The sequence below is a fragment of the Ambystoma mexicanum genome, chromosome 2p, assembly GCF_040938575.1.
Source record: "Ambystoma mexicanum isolate Mex_15411 chromosome 2p, UKY_AmexF1_1, whole genome shotgun sequence".
NCBI lineage: Eukaryota > Metazoa > Chordata > Amphibia > Caudata > Ambystomatidae > Ambystoma > Ambystoma mexicanum.
In genome coordinates, this window is record NC_090923.1 from 1,186,406,585 (window position 1) to 1,186,434,094 (window position 27,510).

Sequence of the window (27,510 nt, forward strand, 5' to 3'; positions counted from 1 at the left end):
CTATTGAACCTGGTATATATGATCAATGTTATGATTTTAGTTCATAGGTTGTTTTATTATGTTTGTTTGCACCAATTCTATGTTGATCTATCCACCCCCCCACACCCTTACCGTATATTGCAATGATGGGTCATGAAGCTGGATTTTGACCAGCCCGTACTCATCACATCTGTCCTAACATCGAGCGGCTGAATCTGTTAGGGTCATGATTTTAACTTCTGTTTTATTAAAACAAAGTGGTTGTTAAAATGATCTTAATTCCTAGCTTATTTAATGATCTTTCACAGAATTGGTTAATAATGTAACATTTTTACTAGTTTTAATTTTTCTTTGCATCACCAGTAATTCTGTTGTCATGTAAATTCATAATTGATTCTGTATCGCACTAGATGTCTAATTGAAATCAACAATTTATTTTCGAATAAAACAAAAAAGTGTAAAAAAGAAATTCAAGCAAAAAGAAAACTGAGTATGCTTTAAATGTCAGTCACCTCTTCTACCGTTTGCCAGAAATACAAAAATGTTTTGAAAAAATTAAAATATACAAAGTTCAGAGGCTAAAACAAGTCAAAGAAGATTCCGTTCTTGACAGGCAGAGCGTTAACAAATTCACAAATAGCAGTTAATAGTAGCAAGAGAACACAAACTAACTGTCTTCAAACCGGTTTAAACATCATAAGGGAGGAATGCATCAAAAGGCATGGGTGCAGAGGACGCACAACAGGACATGCTAGGGATCCTGCTCCTAAATTCATGGCAGTAAATAGGCACTGCCCTCCGGGGTTAGGTATGCCCATCCTTGTAGGTCACCATGACTTGGAGGGGGAGATCTCAGAGGCTAGCGCAGCTCCATTATTCTCCACTTGTACTTTGTTTTTAGGAGAGGTTGTAGGCTGTGTGATTTCAGAGTAGCAGGGATTGCATCAGAACCTGTTCAACTTTGAGGATAAAGGTATATACAGTCAAGTCCTTCGGTGACTGGTTGCTTCACATTCTCCCACCCTAAAATACATTTCTTCAGTATCAATGGCTTATGTGAACAGTCAGATAAGCTTTCAGTAAATGGTGATGGATTGCTTTTTCTAGAGTATTTTTTTACACCTGCAAATAGCAGTAACCAGAACAGGAGGATGCTTTCAGCAGAGTACACTGGGATTGTGGGGCGATGGGCGGGTTGGTACTCTTCATACCTTTCTACCGAGACACCGGAAATTCCACCATCCAACCGAACAAAAAATAAATTATAACACCACTGCACCCAACAAGGATATGCAACTAAACCAAATGAATGACCATTTTACACTGAGTAGCAGCCAAGTCATTACTGGCTCACTTGCAAAATCTTCCTATTCCCTCAAAAGTAGGAGAGGTCACATTGTTAAACGAGGAAGTTACCCACCAATGAGCAAAGCTTTGTTTCAGCACTATGGGAGGGAAAGGGAAGCAAAGAGCCTACCTTCTGGGAGAGATGAAAGGGATGCACAGCAATAAGACAGCAAACACTTCTGCATACAGGAAGGTTGCAACCGCAGTCCACTGGAGACTCATTGTTCAAATTTCAGGATCTGAAAATATGAAAGAATTATACAGCAGTAATGCAAATCTAAGGATAAGGGAAACAAACAGCTAGGGTTAAAGTTAGGCTATGCAAATCCTCCCATTGGTATGAAGTAACCACCCAACAATTGCCAAGAAAGATGCCCACAAATGTCCAAGATAAGAAGCTTGTAAACACATAGAAGTCTCACTAAAACCATGACTTCTATGTTTTGGATACAGGAACAGTTCCTTACATTATTTTGCATGGCCTGGCTTTTCAGGTTCCAGAGGCACACACTAATATCTCACAACTCGAAGACTCCACAAACAAGTTAAACATGAACTTTCAACATATGCGTTGTCTGGTGATGATACAGTGGTCAGGCACACCCTCTGAGTAAAACAGTGACATCACTGAAAGGGACACCTCGAGAAGACAACACCCGCCCTATTTCCACACCAGGCGTCATTGTGAACAGTGTAATTTACCTCAAAGAATGCTTGACAGTAAGCAGGCCTCTTAAATTGGCTCTGTTCTTGGACTGTACATTCCTGCCAGTCCTCTACAACTACTTCAAAGTGGAGGACACAGTGGAAAAATAGTGCAACTTTCTCACTGTACATCTTTTCAGTAAGGTCAGATTAGCAGATATAAAAACCTTGCATGCTGCGTTCACTGGCAGGGTCATCTTCAGAGGGCACTAGATGGTACAACATCAGCAGGACACTAGGCCTGCGCTTTCTTTTAACAAATGCATCATTGAAGGTAGGTGTATACTTGGTTTTGAATGCAACTATCAGACTTATGGAATCAGATGCTTAAATAAAAAAATAATGACTAGATGGGTCATTAAGTGACATGAGATTAGTTGGTCAACATACCCCTAGGTCCACTGGACAGAGATCGAAATTGGTGGAAGCTACTTTGCCCCTACTTGCAGCCTGGCTAGCTTGACACCAACGATTATCAGGAACTACCTTTGACTTCCTAGGGCCTAGGCCAACAGGTGCCACAACATAGCTATGTGACACTGAACCCGTTTGGAAGCATATGGAGGATTAGGAAAATTCTAGAAGACATGTAAAGTCTAATAGGCTATACAAATGGAACAAAAGATTATAGTTGACATCTCCCGATATGAGGCACACTATGCGAATACACTTCATTCCCCAGAGTTAACTTTTGCTTCCTAGGCAATACCCAATACAGCTTTTTTTGGTGCAGTTCATCAAATCCTTATTTCCATCCGTGTGGTTATGGTGCGAGACTGTCCTGATCTGTACCACCACCCAACCAACAACAGCCTGACCAACTCCCTCCTAACCAGCCACTTTCGAACTCCCCCGCTCTCCCCACACACATTTCCGTCAAATCTTTCTTCCCTCCTTTACTTGTTTTTCTGTAACAGTTTTTTTAGTTGTTTTGCAGTCTCAGAACAGTGGTTACTCTTAACTAAAGCAATGCCCTACTTTTATTAAACTGGTAAGAACGAAAAGGTAGTCAGTATGGCAGAATTCTGAGGTCACAAACAGATCTTCAACATATCAGGGTGGCTCAACGAACCAGACAAGTGCAGCGGTAAAGGTGGGAAGGCACAGGGAGGAACGCAAGGGAAGCCGAGCTCAGAATCCGGCGAGGGATGCAGAGCGGAGCTGTACCTCTGACAAACAGGCACTATACAGGCCGTCAGAGAAAAAAGCATAGACAAATGCGCTATACCAGTGCATAGATGCTGGATAAGGGCAGCGAGTGCCCGCAGGTGCCACCAGCAGAAATAAGGGTGGCGCCCAGGCTGATAAGGACACCAGCCATCAGGAAACCAGCACGGGCCATGCAAGATAAAGGGCTGCAGGACCTGGGGGCAGACGAGAACAGCAGAGTTATCAGGCACAGCAAAAGGGCTCATACTCGGCCCTAATCACGTCAAAGCAGTGGATAGCTCAAGGCACAATATCCCTCTTTAAGGTACAGGATGTTAAGGGGGTGCCAAATTGCAACCCATCATTGGGAATCATACAAAAAGAAACTGGGACATCACAGGCTAGCAAGATAGCTGTGCAATACATAAAGGCCCTGGCAGGGTGCAAAATATTATACTGAGAGATAGTAGCGTGGGCTGTACAAGTCAAATCAAGATGGAGGCCTTCACACGTAGGAAGGCACTTGGAGACAGGGGCAGACCCCATCACCATGGGAGACGCGACCAATGATGCAACCATGAAGCAACAAGCGGACACAGATAAACAGATACTGGAGGCGGCTGCAGCTCCGAGGACCTCCATGGAGACCAAGATGGAAGAGGTGAAGACAGATGTAGGCCTGCTGAAACAAGACATATGCTCTCTAAATGAAGGTCGAAGATATTACAGCGGTCATGAGAGGACTGCAGTCCAAGGTTCAAAGCCTAACGTCGAAGGTCATAACACTGATGATGGGACGGACGAAAGGGCCAGAAGAAGCAATACAGTAATTGTGGGACTGCCGGAGAGCAAAGAGGGCAGAAAACCCATCACCTACTAGGAAAATGTGCTTCTCTCGAGGTAGGCCCCAGCAAACGGACTCAGATTCACGGTCGAAAGGGCACACCGGTCCCTATCCAAAAGACCACATCCGGTAGTGCCACCGAGACCAATAACAGCAAAATTCTTTAATTTCAAGGGAAGTAACTGTTCGGAAAAGGGACTCGATATGTGACAGGTCGGGGGCTAGCGTGGAGAGCACTAGCCTGCCTTAGTTGAATGTTTACAATTTTCTTTCTCGTTTTTTGCTGTCTAACGCTAGGCAGGCAGGGTCGCCCCTAATTTAACTCTGTACATCAGACAACGTATGAAAGGTGTCCAACTGTCAAGTGCCACTAGGTAATAGTGGGATGAATAACATGGCCCTGAATAGCAGGACACTATTGGGGCGAACCGTTTGAGAAGGGTGGGCGGGGGGGGGAATTCTTTGGTTGTTTGAATTTACGTTACTGTATTGCTTGCTTTGCATTGGGGGAAAGGGTGGAGGAGTAGAGCAGGTGGTTTTTGTATCTGGGACGTAAGAAGAGGAGTACATGCCATGAGGGGTGTGAAATCTTGAAGAGGAAGGTGGACACAGTGTGGAGGGGTCAGTATCCGCCCACCAGGCACCATTACTCCGGCCATGACAGCAAGTGGAACGCTGATAGGTAATGGGAAGGTCATGTCATAATGGCAGAATTATTCAGGATAGCATCTTGGAACGTAAGGAGGATGAAGAGGCATATCAAGTGCCACCGGGTGACCACATACTTATGCAGGAAACGGGTAGGGATAGCTCTGATGCAGGAAGTACATCTCACCGCCATTAAACTGAACAACATTGTGAAAAGATGGGGGTGGTGCCCGATATGGGCAACCTACTCAACATTTGCCAGAGGAGTGCTTATATGGGTTGCCCCTTCAGTGCCAGTCAGGCTAAGAGAAGTGCAAACAGACTACAGAAGAATGGTTCTGGTGCACGGCTATGTGGATAGTCTGGAAATATGCTTCATTAATATTTAAGCCCCCTAACCATTACGCCTCGTTTCTTTAGATCCTCGTACACTAGGCTGGTGCTACAGAGGAATTATACAGATCTGGGGCAGAGACTTCAATTGTACACTGCACCCAAGATTAGGAATTGGATGATAAAATAAAGCTGAAACCAGGAGCGATTTTACCTCGAGCGAGACAATACCCAATGTCTCGAAAAGGCAGATGATGGCATTTTTTAAAACTATTTCAGCACTGATGGAACAAGGTATTTTGGTACCGTCAAGAGTCATCGTATAATACTGTGGTGTACTCTGAGAAAAGGAAAAGAAAAAAAAGATCAAAGGGCGGGTCATGGAGATTCATACAATATAGAAGACCAATTAACCAGATTGTAGAGGCAGAGTTTCCTTTAGTTCCAAATCCAGCGACGATACTATGCAGTATACCAGTAGAAGCACGCCATTTTATGGAGATTGACTTGAAGAATGCATTTTTTTCAATCCCTTTGCACAAGGTCTCACAAGATTTGACTTTACATTCCGTGAAATCTATCTGAAACATACTTTTTTGCCTCAAGGGTACTGCGAGTCCCCAATCAATCTTCAACAGAGTCCTACAGATGGACCTAGGCAATATTGATTTGAAAAGCACTGTGATACAGTACGTAGATAACTTTTTGATTTATAGCACAACAGATGAGTGCAGACAAGACTCAGTTCAGGACTATTCTTGCAGCAAGGGATACAAAGTAGACAAAAGAGGTAACACTAGTGCCACAAAGAGGTGTTGTACAAAAGCCAGTTGATCTCACATGAGGGAAAGAGGGTAACACCTGAAAGAGCTGAAGCGATCATGAAAACTGCAAAACCGCACACAGTGAGACAGATGCAACAGTTTTCGGGATAATGTTATTATGTGAGAGCATGGGTGTTTAACACGTACGCGTTGTCAGGAGGGGAAATTCTCTTTATTGATGTTCTTCGAAAAATGATCAAAGTGGAGAAAGGCATTCTGGCACAGCTGTAGTGAGGCATAGAGCAAATGGTGGATTTGAGGTTGTAGTGAGTGCAAGACTACCGTCTCACTTTTCAGTTCAAGCGGCTGAATTGGTAGCGCTTATTGTCACGCTCGAAAAACATGATGGGCAGGAAGTGACAGTGTACAGTGACTCCGCCTATGTGACGTCAACCGTACGTGCAGGACTAGCATGCTGGAAAAGAAGGGGGTACCCTAAGAGCGGTCAGCACTCCAGTGCAGCACGCATCCCTATTGGACAGGCTTATTAAGGCACTACGACTCCCAGTAGCCATAGCGATAGTTAAATGCGCAGCACATACTCAGCAAAATGACTCTTGCGGGAACTAAGTCACAGAATCCAAAAGGGTTGCATATTCTTCAGATATGTCAAGCTTTGATACTCCAGATGTCAAAGAGAAGATAGTTACGATTATGGTAGTGAATGAAGGATTTAATAATTTACCAAGAGCCCAGTTAATGGAGATTCAAGGCAGTACACCACAGGAAGAGCAGAAATTATGGAAGTGAAGGGGGTGTTCTTTATCCCCCACAGAAGCATTATGGCTACAGGACAATACCGGAAAACCGGTGATGCCAATAGCATTGTTAAAAGGCAGCACTTAAACAGCTGCACTACTCTATGCTTGTAACGAGTGAGTCTCTTGCTGCAATAATTGCAGAAGACTGGTGTGTGCCAAACTTGTTAGAACACGTTGCATTTTATGAAGTAAATTGCATTGTGTGTGAAACGTTTACCGCTGGCATACACTGCGAACAATTAGAGGAGTGATTCCTCGACCAAATGGTCCTTTTCAGCATTTACATATTGATTATGTTGATATGTTGCAAGTATGTAATGGACTGATATTGGAGGTGTCCCTCCTTCTCTAGGTGGATTGAAGCAGGTCCTAGTGCACACCCTGATGCCACTTGCGCAGATATTTATTTAGTACGTGAAGTCTTTCCAAGATGGGGAGTGTGTGAAGTGCCGAGATCCGATAATGGGCCACATTTAATGAAGTATGTTAACAAGTAGGATTATTATCGGGCATTAAACACAGGTTTTCTTCTGCTTATCACCCGCAAGCGAACGGATTATGTGAGAGACTCAACGGCATCCTTTAACAATCTTAAGTGAACGCTGAAAAAGGGATGGCTATATTGCCTACCCTTAGCTTCATATGCCTCAAGGAATCAGCCCGGGTCGGACCGCCACCTAACGAGCTAGGTGACAGGAAGACGAATGAGAATGCCTTTAACTCCTCCATTGAGTAATAGATGCTCAGAGTACAGCAAAAATGTTGGGAAATGAACTAACTGAATATTTGACATGTATGCCCGCTATATCTCTGTCATTTCAGATCAACTCAAGCAACAGAGGGGGGTGGGGTGTGTGGGGGGTGGGTCCGTCTCAAAACACATGAAAATTATTCAGCAACCGGACCATCAGAACCATCAGCACTGAGCCGGTTTGCTGGCGACACTGTGCCGATCAGAAAACTTCACTAGAAGTGGCATGAGCCTACATTTAGTGGCCCCTATGCTGTGGAGGACATTACTCCCTCAGCAGAAAAAGTTCAAGGCAGACTAACTTGGATCCACCTGAATGACATCAAGCTTTACACCGTAGAGGCCGCAGCACCCCCAGCCATTGGTACAGAAGCAAGACAAGAAGAATTTCAGCGTGTGCAGACTCGATTGATGATTGACCGATAGATGCAGATTTGCATCTGGACTGTGGCTCTCCCTGGGCACTCCTTATATTATAGCAGGCGTGCAAATTCGTTGCTTGAGCCATAGAGTTCTTTGAAAATGAACTTTAGAAAAGTTGTTGATGCAGTGCAAGTATGCTTGAACTGGATTTTGAGTTTGGTTTCGATAAATCGAATTAGGAGCAGTACCCCAAATCTTTTCTTACTGAATACATGTCTGATTGTTTATGGTTCTGCCCGAAAGTAATGTGCATCGTATCATGCTTGCGATTTTTCTGTTTATTCTTCGAGCTTATCCTGCCCTGGTTAAGAGAGATGTGGATATCCACACGTTTTTACAGGATCCTAAAAATGGCTCTGTAATAAGGAGACTGCTTATATAGCATTCATAGAGGAGCTATACAACTACAAGTACCAAATATACTTCAATTGCCCGAGTAGTGTTTTTCCTTCCTTAATTGAGCATAACGAAAATGAGGAATCTTGAAAAAGGTACGATTTCAGAAAATAAGCAAGCCCAAGAGATACCAGAATGGCACAAGTGGTGGGGACTAAGGTTTGCAATACACATATGCACAGTTTTGCTTTGTGTCCTTTTGTTTCTTACGATTCATCTTTTCTATTATGATCCAAAAGAGGCAGAAGTTCCTACAATTTTCTGCACTCCAGAACTGATGTTGATTTACCCATTAACAAGGAGTCAAGGTCTCAGTGTTTCTGAGTAGAGCTGCTTTAGAGTTGTTTCCATGGGCTTCTAACATTGTAAGGGAAAGACACAGGAGAATTGCATAGGAAGATGATAACGTGATTAACACATATTTAGACAGTACAGAACACTTAGGTATTAACATGTGGTATCAAAACAAGAAAAAGGTGGGAAAGAAAACTTCCAAAGAGGGTTGCTACGTTTGTGCTCTCGTACCTGATGCCACGAGCACTGCCCGTACTTTCATTTCCAGAGAAATGCCCGAGTAGGATGCCAGATGTCTTGTCCACCTTGCTGCATGCATGACTCGAGGACAGTGCCAAGGACATTGGGCCACTCTACGATGGAGATCTAAACTGTCATTTCCATTACAGGATGATTATATCAAGACTACACAGATGGGAAAAGAGACTGCAGGGAAGAGCAAGATGCTCACGTACCCAAGGGAAGGACAGGATTTAACAGAAATGAAGAAAATGGACTGTCCTGATAAAGCAGAGATAGCTTGGACGCCTGGATGTTGGGAAAGAACTCAGATGCAAGTCTTTGGACAAGTGAAAACCAAGAAAGGATGGGAAGAAGGGTTGATTGAAACAGGAATATGTGTGGGAAGTACAAAATGTAAACAAGTGTTTGAAGTCATGGGCCGAACATGCCAAGCTGCTGAAATGGGTAGAAGCTCAATCAGGCCCAATGTTTGTAATCCCACTGGTGAATAAGACACTGTGCTTTCAAAGAAAAGGAAGAAGGCATGTGGGAGACAAGATAGGTTGCAAGACTATAGTTGATGGCTCCAGTATGGGAGCAGGGACAACCATCCTGATGGATCAATATTGGGTTTGTGGGTCCAGAGCCTACATGAAACTGCCCAAGGACTGGGGAGGAACGTGTTCCTTAGTGCTTGTCCATGCTCCAGCATTAGTGATTCCGAAGAGTGGCCTTAACATTGGTGAATTTCCAAAAGCAGATGCCCATTTGAGGAGGAGATCACTTGAATTCCTCAAATCTAACAAGGAGGGAGAATTATTTCTCTGCTAAATCAATAGACTCCTTTGATGCTATTCTTTATGAGCACAGGCTGTTCAGCAAGACTGCCTCGATATTCATGACCATCTTTATGCCTGGGATCCAGACGATTGACAATGCTAAATGGCTACAGCTTACCAGATGGGAACTTGTTATGATCACAGCAATGGAATCGGGCCATCATTTTGCACGTTCATACCTTCTGACGACGAGAATGGGACCTTGACAGAGACCAGAACGTTGCTGACGAACCTGCACAACAAAATGGAAGATGGGACAGAAGATATTGCAGCTGATAACTGGTTTGTGTCAATCTTCTCCTGGGTTCTACAAGAAAATGCGAATATATTCAAGCTCCTGGGAGCAGTATTGGTGATGATAATGTTTGGATTCTGTGTGATCAGAATAATAATCGCACAGTGCAAGACAGCAAAGAAGGCAGTAGGAATGAAAATCATGGTCCACGTCGAGTCAGGATTCAGACCCAAAGAGTTGACAGATTAAAAAATCTGAAAATATATAGAGGCCAGCATCTTAGCACCTAAGGGAACGAAGTTCCTGCATCCAAGAAATCATAAAAAGTATGTGGGACAATGGCTCTACAGTAATCCGAATGGAGGATGCAGCCACATGACCTGGAGTGTTGAACATGTAAAATCAGCAGGATCCCTGAAGGGATGGTGAAAATCTGGACTCCAAAGAAGCACTTTTTCAAGAGAGGATATTAAGATGTGGTGACTGACTAAGGAGTGGTCGAGAAATCAACCAGAGTGAAGAGTGTTGATGAGCAGCTGAATGCCTTTGCAGGAAGTCCTGCCCCTATTTTGCCTTTATGTTAGAAACTGGAAATTGCGACATGTGCAATGCCAGTAATGATGCTTATTACACAAAAAGCCTTTGAGGCAAGGTATCCACTGAGAAAACCCTATGTGATGTTTCCCCGAAGTGTTGATGGTCTCCTGAGGGAGAACCCTGAAGAAGCGTGAAGATGCGAAAATGAGAGGCTGGTGATGTCCCAAGAATCGAGCGTGACGCACTGAGAAGGATGACCGAAGAAGAAAAGGCATAGACCTTAAAGAATCTGATGTCGAAGAAAAGACTCGAGAAGACCTACTTTTGCAGAATGAAGATTGCATATGTGAAGAAGCACTGCAGAAAATACAAGCCGTTTTATAACTGTACAGATGCTGTAACTCAAGTAGATTAAGTAATCGTGAAGGCTGGCTATAAGTAGGGAATAGGCTGCAGGCGCTGCCAACAAAATAAAGTTATAGAGTTAGTCTGGACATTCGATGTCACAACTTTAGTAAGCTCAACCCGTGGAGAAAGGAAAGCTGTGTGTATCGTAGCAAAGCAATAAGCTGAAGCTTGAAGACGGACCAATGTAAGGTTGTTTGGTCTGGTGTCAAAGGCTAAGGTAGCCAAAACTGGTTATCAGTCCTTGAAGAACAGTGAATGTGAGCTGCTGAGGCATCCCTTGTTAAATTGCAAAGAGAAAACACCATGAGTGGCAAGTTTATTAATTTGAGACAATTAAATGCTATAAAATAGGTAGATTCATGTGTCACGTGAGCCCAGGATAGAAATAGAAGTGAACATGTAGACCTGAACCTAGATAAGCACACTTGCTTATATTCCCAGAGAAGAAAAGCAACTACAAGACCAAGTTCAAAGCTAATCTCTGAATGGCAGAAGACATGAGGGATGAGAGACGATGGGCTAATTGGATGGGGCGGTAGGGTCAAGTCCACCCACCAGCACCTGGGGTACAAGCTTACGTGCTGCTAGAGAATCGAATGTTGCAGAAGGGTACAAGCATGCCAACCAATTGTATTGTAGAACGCTGTAAAACTGCGAGGACTGTCCCAGGCACCCTACATAATTAAGGAGCTGAGCCCCCGCAACCACCAGATGCCATTGCCTGTCACGAGGCCTCGAGCCTTCCAAGATGGCCGACGCCAGGGCCACCACCTCCTCATCCTTGAGGCAGCAACTGCCTATCCTGATTGGCTCCTCACCCTGCCAAATAGCCAATAGGATCTCCGGCAGGCGAGAGCCGGCCTTCAAGAGAAGGCTCTCGGAAAAGGCACAGATCCTGACTGAGCTGACCGAGCTGCGGCTGCTCCGGGTCCCTAAGCCCTACCTCCTGTCTGGACCCCTGCTCTGATGGTGAGACATTGCTTGCACAAATCGTCCGAAAGACATTGCCACATTGCCCTTATGATTCGAGACACGACACTCTAAAGTTGCATCATATGAGCACCCGCCCACATTGACTAAACTACTTATAACAACTGTCACGAATCATCTTTGCGCTGCACGCCACCCTTCACCTGTTATATGCTTCTCTATTGATTGTCTGCCACGTGGAGTAAGCTAACCACACTGTTCGCACTTATCCCTACCTCCTGGGTCAAGCGCTAGTAACACTGAGCCTCACGTCTACCATGTTAGGTACCCATCTGTACCACTCGATCCCTTTGAATAACTGCTGACCTTTACCCATATATTTATGCACACACTGCTAATTCTCTGCATGTACATACATGAGATGTATGTACTACTCAGCCAAATTGCCATGTGCACGATTTTCGCTCCATAGCTTTGCTTTGCCTTTTACCTGCCCACCATGCCTCAGCCTCATCTCACATTTTGCCTGATTAATATGCCTTTAGCCTTGTATTATATATTGCCTGAATATTGAGGTCTAGCATTGCCTTGTTCCCTGCCTGATTGACATCTAGCATTACCAGTGTGCCTCAGCTCGGACTTGTAATTTGTAGATGTACGTTGCCCGATTGTACACCTTTGCCCACATTGTATTTTGCCCGACTGCCGAGCCTAGTCTTGATTTGTATTTGGGCTGCTCTGCATCCAGGTGTGCCCGGTTTATGCTTTTGAATTAGCGCCATTCTGGCTCCCACTGCTAATTTTGAAACTAGGTGTGCCCCGTTTATGCTCTTGAATCAGCCCAAACTAATGTTCATTAAGCCACAGCCGATTTTTGCACCTACTCTATGCATTTTAGCCTAGTCTAACCCAGCGGGATACTTGTGCCTAGCGCCCAACTGCTATCAATGGTAACAGATGACTGTATGTTGACTATGCCCATCTGCTAAATTCCGAATCTAGGTTGCAGTATACTTGTGCCTTGCAAATTACCCTGTATCAGTAAGCTCACGCTATAGTTTCCCATTACCATAATAGAATGCAGGCACTGCTAACTTTAACCATGTTCCCATTCTGTATTATACCATCTGCAACCCCCTGCACCGGAGGTCATTACATTAAGTTTGATGAAGGGTTAGGAAGACTGAGATGTCGCCGTCATCACCCTATCCCCTGCCCTACACCTTTCCTCCCCACACTACCCCTTTTCCCCACATTAATCACAACCAAACTACATCCAGCCTCCATTATGTGCACTACACATGATAAGTTGCCCCATGTGCCTATAGCCTCAACCACCGCCCCTCCTGACATCTCTAAGCGTAACGAGAGACTAACCAGCAGACTACCGCCCAGCAGGCACTCATTAGTAGAATATACCAATAAGTTAATACGCTCAGATCGCCCTGGATGCTCTGACAATCGCAGGCACAAAAAGAAAAGGTGCACAGCCCCACTGAACAACCTAGGGGACATTAGCCCCAGTCGACCAACAAAGGACGCTCAAACACAGCCCACTAAGGGAGCATTACTGAAGGTCATTGGTAGCACACGCAACTGAGATTGCCGACATTATTGTGAACAATAACCTTGGACTTCCTTGTATGAACAGAAACCTGGCTGCATGAGGCAGCAGGCCCTTCTATTGCCCTAGCCGTCCCAGATAATTACTCTATTCTCCATGTAGACAGACCCACGGCTCGCGGAGGAGGAATAGCCATGATCTTTAAAGCCACTCTTAATATAAGACTAGCCACCCCCACGTCGCTGGCATCATGCGAACTCCTCTCAGTTAAGTTCCAAACCTCACCTAACAGCACCATCACACTACACATAATTTACAGGCCCCCAGGACCCCCTGGGTCCTTTGAAGAAGATATCACAGCCTTAGCAGCCGACACCAAGAAACCCATGGCACAAAATATAATTTTAGGAGATTTCAAACTCGGTTACAAGGACACTAGCGACCCTCACGCCATCTCTCTAGCCTCTGCACTACTAGAGCAAGGATATACTCAAATTAGCACCAAACCCACCCACAAAAAAGGAAGGATACTTGACTGGGTTGCAGTTCTCAACAGTACCATCACCCTACTAGATCCGACCCCACCAGTATGGTCAGACCACCACCTTATCACTTTTGAAGTGCAAATCAACAACTTGAAAAAGAAAAAGCCCATTATTGCTCCCGCCGGCCTCACAAGGAATAAAAGTAACATTACAGCAGATTCTCTAGTTCCTTTGGTAGCCCCCCTACTCAATGCCCTACCGGACACCAATGATCCCAACACTCTAATCAACATCTATAATGAGATCATGACTAAAGCCATTGATGCTATTGCCCCGCTTAAATTACGAAAAAGCCAACCCAAAGCCCATCTTAACTCATGGTTCACTCCAGAGCTAAAAACACTCCGTACTGAAAAAAGAAAATGGGAATCACGATGGAAATCATCCCCTACACCTGAAAACAAAACTAACCTTCGCATTATCACTGCCACCTACAAAAATAAGATAATCCAGGCTAAAATGACAGAATAGCCCAAGCTGGTTCCAGTACTAAAGAATTATTTAACATTCTAAGAGAACTAGAGAACCCCAACCCACCGCCAGATACATGCACTAAGGATAAAGCCTGGTGCACGAGCGTTCAAAATGCCCTTTTCAATAAAATTAAATGACTGCAGACCAAAATAGCTGACAAAAGATCCCAATTAACAATCATCACACCAGCACCTACCTCTACCCCTCACATTAACACAGGTTTCACATTAAAAAAAGTCACCATTCCTAAAGTCCACAAAATCATTGCAGCTCTTAAACCATCTAACTGTAAGGGCAATAGCTGCCCAGCCCAGATTATAAAAGATGCAGCTAGAGACCTTGCCCCATTCATTACTAAACTTGTAAACTCCTTCTCTAACAACTCCGTCCCCAGTAACCTCAAACAGTCCTGGGTTCTACCACTATTAAAACAAAACAAAAAAAACAGACCCTTGACCCGGCTATACCTACTAACTACCGACCAATTATGACAGTCCCCTTTCTATTGAACATTTTGGACAGGATAGCCTACTTGCAAATACAAGATTATCAGCTCACAAATTACTCGGTACCCGTCAATCGGGCTTCAGACCCCAGCATGGAACAGAAACCGCACTCGTCGACCCCAAAAGCCAGATCGATGAATTAAAAGACAAAGGAAAGATGGCCATCCTACTTCTACTTGACCTCTCGGTGGCTTTTGATCTGGTGGATCACTCCATACTTGTAACCACCTATCCTCAGCGGCCCATTTCTCCAGTTCTGCAATTGCCTGGATCCAATCTTTCCTCGCTAACAGAACTATTCGCGCGTTTTCACAGTCAGCAGCTGCTGACCCCCATCACCTGCAGAGTCCCTCAAAGGATCTTGCGTCTCGCCTACTTTGTACAACATTTTTACAAAGCCACTATTTGACAAATTGGACCGTCGGGAGTCACCTACACAAATTATGCAGATGACACCCAGATACTCCTACCCCTCTCAGGAACCTAGGATATAGATGTTGCACGGATTAACGAAGTCTACATCATCATTCAGGCGTGGATGGCCACACATGGCCTTTGCCTGAATGATAAGACAGAATTACTCCTAGTCGGATCATCCAATAACCTTCTCAAACTAAGTCCTCATTACACTAATATCCTCATTGATGGGCACAGTACACCCATTGCCAAACATGCAAAAACGTTAGGTTTCTACCTCGATGCCCAGTCCAACCTAACTAAGCAGATTAGCATGACCTCATCGGCCACAGCCTAAACAGGCAAGTTGATCAGAGCCTGTAGACCTTTACTATCCCCAACCAGCTGCCTTACGCTGGCGAGAGCGTTCATACAAACTAAACTGGATTATTGCAACAGCCTTTATCTAGGAGCGAACAAAAGCATCTTAAATAAACTCCAGATCATGTAAAACAACGCGCTAGAGCAGCATTGAATATTCCCAAAAGAGAGCACATATCTGAAACTAGAAAGCACTACAGGTGGCTCTCTATATATGACAAAATCGTCCTAAAAACTATCTGCCTCACTCACAAAGCGCTTAACTACCAAGGCCCCCTCCCCCCTCATCTCACAGACAAGTTCACATGGAAGGTACCCAACAGAATCACCAGGTCATCCAACATACCATGTCTGGCGGTGCCCAGATACAATCTAAAAAAAGCCGGAGGTTCTAGCTTCCTGGTATTAGCTGCCCAGCTTTGGAACTCTCTCCCTCAGAATATTCAAACCTTCAACGAATTCAGAAGCCATGTTATCACATGGATACTCAACAAAACATAAAAGAACAGCTCTTGATACCACTAACTGCGAGATGATCTGCACATCTAGTATGTGTAATCCATCCTATACTACTGCTATGACCTATGTATAATAAGTACAATGTTTAATATGTATATATGTTCCATTGTAATTTTTTCCGTGAATGCTATACTATGCCATGTAACCATTACTATCCTCTAGCGCCCAATTACCTCCGGGTCAGGTGCGCGATATAAATAAAATAAACAAACTGTCTTATAGTTTAAGAGCCAATGATATGCTGTGTACTTACTGTTCAAGATGACTTGCACTATGAGAGGGCCCACCTGACTACAGAGACCCAATCACTATCCAATCCCTTAAAATAAGTATACTTAGATGTTCCCCTTGAACCAACCACAATCCCATGTAGGTTTTCTTAGCTTGCCACATAGTATGAAGTCATGTATGACGAGTTTTTGCTACAAGTGCTGTTTTTTATTAAATGCTTTGAGATTATGCTGTGCGACATCCGTTGAGGTCCATTGTACTCCCAGTTTTAAATAATTGAAAATAAAACGGGGACATTTTGCCAACTTCCTGAGTCGGTCTTGTTATTGGGTGCAAGAGTTATTCTCTGTCCCCTCCATCGTACAATGCGTTATCTCGATTAAAAGAACCATACGGGTTCAAGAACAAGGAATACTTCAGGATTAAGTGTAGCGTGGAGAATGGGACATGTTTATGGTGGTAATGAAGGGTGAAGTAATTGCCAACGTGGAAGGAGTGGGACCCATCAAGATCAGAAGCATTGATCAAGGCTTTAGAGAAGGTGAGGGTTAAGGACCGGGAAGTGGAGGGTGAGCGGTTGGCACTTAGCCAAATTTGTATGACAAATTGGGAGAGGAGAGGCAAATGGGACTATGCAAAATACAGAGGTTACACGAACAGGGGGACAAAACTGGCAGAATGTTAGCCTGGCTTTGCCGAAGTCAAAAACCACGGTCAATGAGCAATGCAATGACTAACAAATGCATACAGTTAAGAAATCAATATTATGTTACAGGTTTTAAGGAACATTAAACAAAGAAAACAGCACAGACGATAAGGAAGAAATCGTGGAAGCACTGTCTCAGATAGAACTGCCACAGAAAGCCGAGCCGCAGGCTGAAGCATTAGGGGTGCGACTCGCAGTCGAAGAACCGAGGGCTGTAATCTTTGCACTGCCAACCGGGAAAACGGCTGTGTGAGAAACCAGAAAGTGTCTTGCCCACTAGTCCCCGGGAATCTGTCATCCAGGTGGCCAGGACATGGCCATCGCTTTTGGATCCAGCTCCTAGGGGTGGACCAGTACTGGAGGATCACCTGGGTGAGGCGTCTTTGGGAGTGGGACGCCTGATGGCGAGATGCGGTATCCCCTTCCCTATAACACCTTTACCCCATCCTACCAGGAAGGATATTTAGGAACTCTACCTTCCCCTCCCCCCCTTACAACACGAACGCTTTCTGATGGGACAGCCCGCTAAGAGAGAAAACGAACTAACACCCAAGCGTTATACCCGACATGTCCCAATACAAATGGTCAGGCAAGTCAGGCAATTACTGACCATCACACACACTTTACTTCCATTAAGCTTCCCTACACGGATGAAGGCGAATCACAAGAGCACACTCTGAGCCAGGCAAAACACACGAGGAAACATCAGTTCCAAGATGGCAGTTTAACAAGAGAAGACAGACGTTAAAACAGAAGGGGGGGTGTCGCAAGGAGTGAAGTTCCCTTGACCTTTTGGATAAGGAACTGTTGCTTTTATGAACCCTGAAAATTGGAAAGCGCAAGACCAGGGAAACATGCTGAAGAATCCTGCATTGTGTGTCGGAGGTACCCGGTGCCCTCCCGCGCCAGTCACGGAGGGGAGAATCACCAGCCGCCGTGGCACTGTCCTTAGCTCCACGAACAAAGCAGCATCAGTGAAATCAACACAGCCGGTGAGTTGGGAAGACAGATATCAGACCGGTGTGCGCTGAAGCCAAGGTTGCAAGCGGCAACATTGTAATGCTGGATCGAACGAACATGGTATGAATTATGCACAGGTAAAGTTGAACTGCTGATGAGTGAATGAACTTTAAAACCAAGATATGATACCTTTGACAGAGTGGTCCGGCACTGCGTGTGTGCTCAATCGAAAGGTCTCCGTAAGGTATCCAGCTGAGAGTGAAAGTATTAAAGAATTGTGAATCAAAGTGGTCCAGCGACGGGTCGAGCTAAATCCTGCACACAGTTGAAAGTATTCAATGTTGATACAGTAAAGAAAGTTTGTGGCAAAGTAGATAAAGTTGGTCCAAGCCCTGCAGAAGGACATCAATTGAAAGCTTTGCGTTAAAGTGGGTCTGAGCCCGGCGAAGGGGGACCCGGGGTGAAGCAAAAATCACCCAAGAAGTTGTACATAAGAATCCTATGGAAAAAGGAACTTTTGGATGTTGATTTGTCTCATCAGGCCCTCTGAAGTAGAGACTGGTACAGAAAGCCCCAATACTGGGATTTGAACTGCACCCTTGTGCTAGAGAAGCCATAGACTGTGCTAAGCTTGAGTATGCCGCCTTGTCCCATGCTGAAAACGTGGGGAAGTGAAGCCAATGGCTTGAATATCCCCAACATATAATTTCCTGAACACTTTTCTTTTGCAGAGCATGGTTTCCCACACAATTTGTATTTAGAAGGATTGGCAATCGGTTTATTAGTATAGGGCCTGTTTATTTTGACAAGACACCACTAGGACTGTGTTATTTGATGGACGTAGCTTGCTCCCATCTTTAGATAGGAGTGTTTTCAAACCCAGTAAAAGTTCATTAAATACCCTTGAACTGTGATCAATGGTGTATGTCTTACTGTTTGATACCATGCCTTCCTTACACGCGCCAGCAGAATTCTACAGAGAAGTCTCTGAAGAGTAAACACCAAGGCTATTGGAGACTTTCGAGGGTGCTTACTAACAGGGGACACTACAACCCAGTATGAGTGAGTCCATAATAGTACCGATACCCAAACCGGGTAAAAAAATAAAAAAAAAAAAAAATCGCCAAGTTGTGTTCGTATAGACCACTGTCAATGGTTAATCAAGATTGCAAGATTCCGACAGCCCTTCTAGCCAGAAGTCTGAAAATGGTTAATCGGGTTAATGATACAACCACAGGGTTTGAAATGGGGGAGGGCTGGGAGCTATTTAGCTCCTGCTTCCAGCATAGTAGAGCTTAGTTAGTTTGAAACCAACAGCTACCATGAGCTTCGTTTGGCTGCTAGGGCAAACTGGTGCCTTCCAAACATGTAAATGTGACATTAACTTTGAATATTTGAGAAAACACATCAAAACGGATAAAATGTTAAAAGGGGCATCTCTGGTAGCTTCTGGTTCCCCTGTGGTAGCTCCTGCCTACAGGGTGATGCCTGACGCACAGGAGCTGGTTTTAGCTCCTGCTCGTCAAATCTCAGTTTTGAACCCCGCAACCAGATAAGACAGGGTAACGTCATGGGCAGAACTACCACCTGGATCTTGATAAGAATCCACTCAATGATAGACAGCACCAGATACCAGGAAGACAGGTGTGCAACTGTCTCGTTGCATGCTATTAAAGCATTTGACTCAGTCCGATGGAAATGGCTGTATGCCGCACAAGCGTTTTGGTGTGTGGGAGTATTGTCTCAGATGGGTAAAACTAATTTACACAGTTCCAACTACTATAGTGAAAACGTAAAAACACATCTCAGAGAAGTGGAACATTTGCAGGGACACAAAGCAAGGGTGCCCATGGTCTCCAATGCTTTTCATCATGGCATTAGACGTCCTGGCAGCATTCCTAAAATCAGACTATTGAGATGCTGGGCTGCTGGGAGAAAACATGGTCTCATTGTATGCTGATGCTATGCTTCCGAAGGTCCAAAATCCGGAGGATACTCTTGCACATATCCGAGTTCCTGGATAATTTTTCAAGACTCTCTCGGATCACAGTCAGCAGACCTAAATCCTGCAGATTCCCGATTGGCAGGAATGAAGGGCCTAGACAAAGCTCATCTCCCGAATCTGGGACTGAAGTGGGAGACCAAATCATTTAGCTATCTGGATATCAATATATTGCACAAAGCTAAGACCTCAGATAAGCACAATACGGTCAGAGTAAACAAAGGAATTAGATTCTGGGAGGAAGTGCAGCTCTCAGTAATGGGTAGTGTCACAGTTAACAAAATGGCGATTTTACCTAGGCCATTATATCATTTTTTTTAAATGTGCCCTTTTACATTCCAAGGTCTTTCTTTATGAAGCTCAAGAGCACAAAGAGCTGATTTATATGGAGTCACAGGAGGCACAGAATCACCATCAGGGCACTGTGCAAAGATTACAGAGGGTGGAGTGAAGTTACCACACATGTAATTATACTATCTGGTGGGTCAGCTGCAGCCGGTCGCTGGGTGGTCAGCATACAAAAGCACACAAGAAACAAGAGCTATTATAGCGATCGATCCATACAGGTTGAAAGATGTTCTGGTTTGCCGAGAAAAGAACTCCAAACTTCCCAAATCTACTCAGCTTGGGAATATTTGGGCAACAGCAAAAAAGATTCTTAAACTGGGAGAACCATACTTTCTGAATATAACCTTAGCTGCTGTCTTTGGGGAAGACAGTAATGATCTGAGGCTCATCAGAACCCAGTGGGAAGACAAAGGGGTAGCAGTGGGAGGGGACATGTTTCAGAGGGTGCTGGGAGACAAGCATGCTATCAAGAGAAACAGACTCAGTTTCAAAACCTTTATTTCAAAGTTCCTAACTGGCCCCAACTCTAAAGGAATTGTTCCCTCAACTGATGTTTCTAAGGGCCGTCGATGTATGAAAGTCCAAAACCAGAATCCGTCTGTCTAAACCTATGCATGCCCTCACCCTTTGACAAAAGGTGATAGGAAGTCTTCTTAAAGAAACATATTGGCTCAAGAAAAATTTAATTTATAAGGGCTCTTGCAGCAAGTCAATAGAGTTCACAATGTCTTGGGGCCTCTCAGAGTTCCCTTCCCCAAGACTAGGCCTCTTCACAATGTTCAACATCTCTTGTGGACCTCTTAGGGCTCCCCTCACCAAGCGTGGGTCCCATTTGTCTTCAAGCAGAAGTTCAACTTGTCATGATACACCGTCTTAAAACACAGCTCCTTCCATGGGGTGGGGTCTCAACTCCCCCCGAATCACCCCCTCCCAGGCAGTCTGGAAGGAGCAGAGGTGGCTGAGGGGAGCCTGAAAGAGAGCTGGGTGTCATCCGCATAACACTGAACATTGGAGCAGAAAGAAGCGATGCTGTGGGCAACAGTTGCCAGATAGTGCGTTATGAGCCAGGGAGAAAGGTTAGACCTCTGGGGAACACCACATGTACAGAAAGAGAGAGAGAGAAAGAATAGAGAAAAGACCCCAGTTGAACCTGGTAGGGCCAGTTGGTGAGAAAGGAGGTCAACCAGGCCAGGGCCTGATCAGCGATACCCAGGTTGTTTCGTAGACGGTTGAGCAGGATGGTATGGTTTACCATATCAAAAGCAGAGGACAGATCAAGGATAATGAGGACAGAAGGTAGAGTCTTGGAGAGCAGGTCTTCACGTGTTCAGGAGAGCAGTTTGTGCTTCTGGTCGCGCTGAAGCCAGGCTTGTGGTTGTGGAGACAACCAACAGATTCAGCATGCAGGTTCAGCTGGGAGATGGCCGCTTTTCCAAGAGTTTGCCCAGGAAAGGAGTGATGGCGATCGGGCGATAGTTAGCCGGAGAGGAAGGATCAGTAGACTGCTTTTTAAGAGGGGGTGCACAAGGGAGTGCTTAAGGGGGAGGGGAAGGTTCCAGTGACAAAGGCGTGATTGCAGGAATTGCCCAAGGCTGGAATAAGGGCGTCAATGTGGTTCTTATTGGCTCCGGATAAGCAGATTTGCAAACCTGCTTTGACCTCCAAAAGACTTCTGTATTTATGTAAATAACTCCTTGTATATACTTTGTCGATTTATGAACTGAAGCATCACCTAGCACAATACTGTAATTCAACCTTGTGTCTAATGTAACCTGAAATGTATGTAATGTGCCTAGATAACCTCGGGATTGGAGCACTTTATAAATAAACAAACTACAAAGAAACAAGACTTCCATAGATTACACTGGTCTAGAACCATAGTCGGGGGTGAACAAGGGAAAGGAGGAGAAAGGAGAAGGAGAAACAGCCACAGACGGGCCAGGAGTGGAAAGAGGAGGTAGAGGAAGAGAGGTTGGACAGGATGTCCTGAGTTTTAGTGGTGAAATGAAAAGCCAGGGCCGTGAAGAGGGCCTGGGAGCGAACAGGAGAGGTGGAGACTGCAGCAGGACTGGCCAGCTCCTTGCAGATTTTGAAAGGTCCGGCTGATTAATTGCCTGACCATGCCAGAGAAATCATTGGGACAGTCTACTGGCATTACATGATAGGCCTCACTTTGTATTCCAATGATGTTTCTATGGGCAATCTTCATTGCTCCCGATTGCCTCTTCTTCGTCCCAGTACTTATTTGAAATGGGGAGGGGGAGATGGGGTCTGATTGAAAATACCCCATTAAGGTGGAGGGAGAGTGGGTTGGTGTATAATTGGGAAAGGGCGACTACCATGTTTCGGCCTTGGGTATTCTCCTCCCCATCCACCAGTGGCCCTCCACTCAGGTGATCCTCCCTCGCTTGTCCACCCCAAGGGTCAGGATCCAAAATCGATGCCCCTTCCCTGGCCACCTGAATGGAAGTAATTTGGAGAACACAGTCAGGTTTCTCATAGTGCTCTGTTATAGCTCCAGGATGTGACCGAAGGGAGCGCGGTGAAAAGGGGACAATTCCTGACATACAAGGCTGCTCCATGCTGCTAGGTCTACATGGCAGAGTTGACCCCAACATATGGAGGAAAACACCATCTTGGGACTCTTGTACGATATCTCTAAGGGACGCCACAGGGTCTTGAGACTATTAGAAACTTATCAGGGGTGCTAATGGATGAACTTAAAAGTGAAATCCAAATGGGAAGCACATATAGGGAGAGAGTCCACGTAACACGAAGGGGCAAATACATTACTATACACGAAAAGGGTCTCCAGGAATGCTGGGTGCAAGCTCACTCAACTATACATATTACACAGGGCCTACATGACTCCTCATAGGATATCCCAATTCCACGGTGAGCTAGACACTGGACAATATGTTGTTACTGTTAATGTAAAAGGTATTTTACAGTTGGCATCAGTGGAGGGCGCCTAGTGGTGGAGCATGTGCAGTATGCCTGGTCTAGTATTTGTTAAATAACCAGGTTTTTAAGGCCTTTTTGAAACATTGGTGAGAGGATTCATTTCTGGTGAGTAACGGGAGCGTGTTGCAGGTTTTTGGAGCCAGTACTGGAAAACTTCTGCCCCCGGCTCTGGAGCATTTGTAGCGCGGGATAGAAAGATGGGCATATTTATTAGATCCGAGTTCTTGCTGTTATGTTCAGGGAGACTGTGTTATTGAGGTAAGTAGGTGCCTTTTTCGCGAGGCATTTGTGAGTGATGCATAGAGATTTAAATAGGATTCTCGCTTTTATGGGTAGCCAGTGAACGTCCCTTCTAATGGTAGGGAGGTGATCTGATTTTGTTTTTGTCCCAGGGATGCTTGCAGGGCTTTATTTTGCAGCAATTGCAGTTTTGCCAAATTGGTGTTCGAGGTGCCAAGTAGTAGAACATTACAGTAATCTAGCTCCACTAAGATGCAAGCCCGGGCAAGGGTGATACAGTTCTGTGGTATGAGGAATTGACAGTTTAAAGCAATCATTTTGGCTATCTAAGAGGTGGCCGAGGTAAAGCATTGATATTTTTAGACATTTTAAGATTGGTGTCTAAATATATGCATAGCGTTTTACCTGCTTAAGGACTGGAATGAGGGTGCCGTCAATGTTGATGGCTGAACAGTCTTCATGTGAGGTGTTGATTCTGGCTGGGGAGCTTACGATGAGAATCTCCGTCTGCTCATCGTTGAGGCAGAAGCTGTTTAACGCCATCAAGTTCTGGATTACAGCATAGATTTTGTTGATCAAGATTGTTCCCTGTGATGGGGAGACATGCCTTTGGATAATCCGCAAAGAGCCGTTTTGTGATGGCTCTTGCTTCAAACTTACGGATGGTACATCCACAGCTGCTTATGCAATCACCACATTAAGCACGGTCGTGGAAACCAAGAGAATCACGCATAACTCTGTGCAGGCCGCAGAGATTATAGCATTGACCCGAGCTTGTGAACTTTCCGAAGGGCTTGCAGTAAGCATATATACTGATAGTCAGTATGCCTTTGGGGTGGTTCACAATTTTGGGAGACTTGGTCAGAGAGAGGGTTCTTGACTTCACATGGTACCAAAATCCAATATGGCTCCCTAATAGTACAACTGCTCTCAGCGCTTGCGCTCCCTACTCAGTTAGCCGTTATGAAATGTGCAGCACATCGAAAGATTACAGATGACATAGGAAAAAGGGAATGCTTTCGCTGATCAAATAGTTAGACAAACTGCTACCGATCTCTCTACGGAGATGTATGTTTCAAGGGAGACTATAAATGCCTATGCAATGGACGAGGGTGTTGGGTCTGTACGGGATATCCAAGCTGATGCCACGTTAGAAGAATCCAAGAGGTGGGCTGAGGGCTTGGGGAAACTTGATAGTGACTGGTGTTGGGTGGACATAGTTGAAGGGAAATGGCTACTCACTGACGCGTATGTAATGATGGTCATCATGGCCCATGGTCCTACGCATGTATGTGCCCAGAAAGTAACGGAAATGTTAGAGAAAGTTTGGGTAAATGACAACATTTTGAAAATTGCCCAGCGTTATGTCCAGGGTTGCATGATTTGCCTACAACGCAATGTGGGAAAGGGGACAGCAACTCCAAGGGGAAGTTTTGGGCCACCCGTTGTCCACTTTGATTTTATTGAAATGAACGATGCAACAATAAGAAGTACATACTAGTGGTCATCTGTGCTTTTAGTAAATGGGTTGAGGCTTTCCCTGTCAAAGATGCTACAGCCATGACTACTGCGAAAACCATGTTAAAGGAGTACTTCCCATGGTTCGGGCTACCAAGAGTCATCTGGTCGGACAATGGTCCACATTTTGTCGCTGCTGTAATTCTGCAGATATGTGCGGCATTGCAGATCGACAAACTGTTCCATTCGGCCAGACACGCTCAGAGCGCCGGACTTGTTGAAAGACACAATGGTATCATCAAGAACAAGCTTGCTAAGACGTGTGCCAGCACTAAATGAAAATGGCCGGACGCCTTACCGATCGTGTTATTATCCATGCGTACAACCCCTCAAACTAAGACTGGGCTCTCTCCATTTGAGGTGGTAATGGGGAGACCTGCCAAAATCTGGAACCTTCCTAAGTGTAGCTCTTTGAAAAACGTTGAAAATGCATTACTTTGATTATTGCAGCCAGTTGACTAAAAACCTGTATTTGATTTATCACCAGGTGCGAGAGGCTTTACCTGTGCAATACGAGGGCCCGGGCCACAGCATACGGCCTGGAAGCTGGGTGCTCATCAAGGCATTTGAGCGCTCTTCCTGCCTTGCACCTCGCTGGCGGGGCCCGTTCCAGGTCCTGTTGGTCACCCAAACAGCGGTGCGGATTTCTGGAAGAAAGAATTGGATCCACGCGTTGCACGTCAAGAAACTTTCTCACCCAGTGCCACACGATACAGAAGAAACAGAACCCCTCTCTAACGCTGCAACCAACGATCCCAAAGCAGTAAATAGAGCAGAGAGTGTGTCGGAGAAACTTTCTGAGCCCGTGAGGCTTGGGGAAGCAGCCATTTTGTCTCCACACTCTCCAAAAGTTTTGCATCCGGAAACTGCTGTTTCAAATTCGGCATCTTCACTTGTCTCTGATACATTGCTTCCAACGGGAAGTGATGATACATTGTTTCCGGATCAATCAGTACCGGGAAAAGCAAGGTACAATCTGCGTCCAAGAAAATAGACTTACGGCACGGTTTTTCTGTGCATTCGGAGAAGGAAAGGATCGATGGCTTGTTTTTGCCCAAATTTGAGAAAGGGGATTCTGTTGGCTAGGGTTGTGGACTAAGAAGTCGCGCGACCGGGAGATCACCAGCAACGAACATTGGGGGTTTCCGTTTGAAGACTACAATGCCTGCCACCGCTACCGCTTGTATGGGACTTGTAAATGATTGTGTGACCAACCGGGACAATGGACAATGCACCCGGGCCCGAAAACGTATTGCTCTGTTTTTATAATGATATTTGGTTTTATAATAGTCACTGTCTGGTACCTCGAGGAAACTCATCCTTTAGAGTCCTTGTTTCCAACTGAAAATGTACCTACTGTCCCTACTCCCTTTGTACATTTGCATACTCTGTCCCCTAGGGACTCTCAGCATAGACAAAGGTACCACAATACTACTCTGCTTCTCATCATGAATGCTACGCATGCCATTTCTAATAAGTCGAACTGTTGGGTCTGCTCACATTTACCGCAACATGGGGATAAGGGGCTAGGTTGGTATATTCATCCTTTACCTTTGACAACTGCTTGTTATGCTTCTCAGAGTACTATTCTTTGGCCGTTGGAACAATAGCATCTCGGGGAACTTTGATGGCATTTGATGGCAGTAATTTAAATAGCTTTGAGAAACGTGTTCCGACTCCCCTTGGATGCTCGCTTTTCGCAAATAGGAGTAAGCCCAACGTTGCTTCGATTAGGCCTTCTGATAGACTCTCGCCCTTTCCAATCTTTGACTTCCTTCAAAATGGCTCCGATAGGCAATAAGGATGCCATGCCTCCTTCTTACACTGTTGACCATAGCCCCGATTCAGTTTATTTTTGCATACAGAGGAATGGTACTCAGTCAATGGGAGATTTTAAAGGTTGTGCCAACGTTGCAAATTTGACTGGGGAAGACAGACCTTTGTATGTAGGCGAACCGGTCTACTTTGTTTGCGGTAATGTAGCATTTCCATGGTTGCCCAGGGATTGGCAGGGAACCCGTTACCTGGGGTGTTTATAGCTAGTACAATAGGAGTTTCAAAGGCTCGTCCACGGCGGGACGAGAACGGTGATACTCTAGCACAAATCTTGGGAGATATAGCAAAATCAGTTGTGCCATTTTGGGGGCAGATAGCGAATTCCAAAGATATCAGAAGACTAGCGAGAGTACTGAAGAGAAATCAGAAGACTAGCGAGAGTACTGGAGAGAACCATCAACCGGACCACAGATATACTCTATAATATGACATTAGAACAGAGAGCGATAACACTAGTAGCGCTTCAGAACCGGATGGCATTAGATGTCATTCTGGCTGAACGTGGTGGAGTGTGTAAATTAGTGGGGTCCACTTGCTGTGTTTTTGTGCCAGATTCCTCCCCAACTATCTTCAATGCAATACAGAATCTGCACGTCCTTAGTTCAGAAGTGCATGTTCCCGAAGGAAACTGCGATCTTAGCGCTTGGTTCAGCGCTTGGTTCTGGGACTTCTTGCGATCTTGGGGTTGGAAGGTA

General features: G+C 45.0%; 1 protein-coding gene across 2 annotated transcripts in view; it reads right to left on the reverse strand.

The window, feature by feature from the left end:
• Positions 1 to 27,510, reverse strand: part of BCAP31 (B cell receptor associated protein 31) — a 310,400-nt gene that overhangs the window by 261,904 nt on the left and 20,986 nt on the right. For both annotated transcript variants that reach the window (XM_069645373.1, XM_069645374.1), the window contains exon 2: positions 1,457 to 1,565. In XM_069645373.1, coding sequence (XP_069501474.1) covers positions 1,457 to 1,548 — 92 coding nt within the window. In that variant the 5' untranslated portion in view covers positions 1,549 to 1,565. The remainder of the gene's footprint in view (positions 1 to 1,456; positions 1,566 to 27,510) is intronic.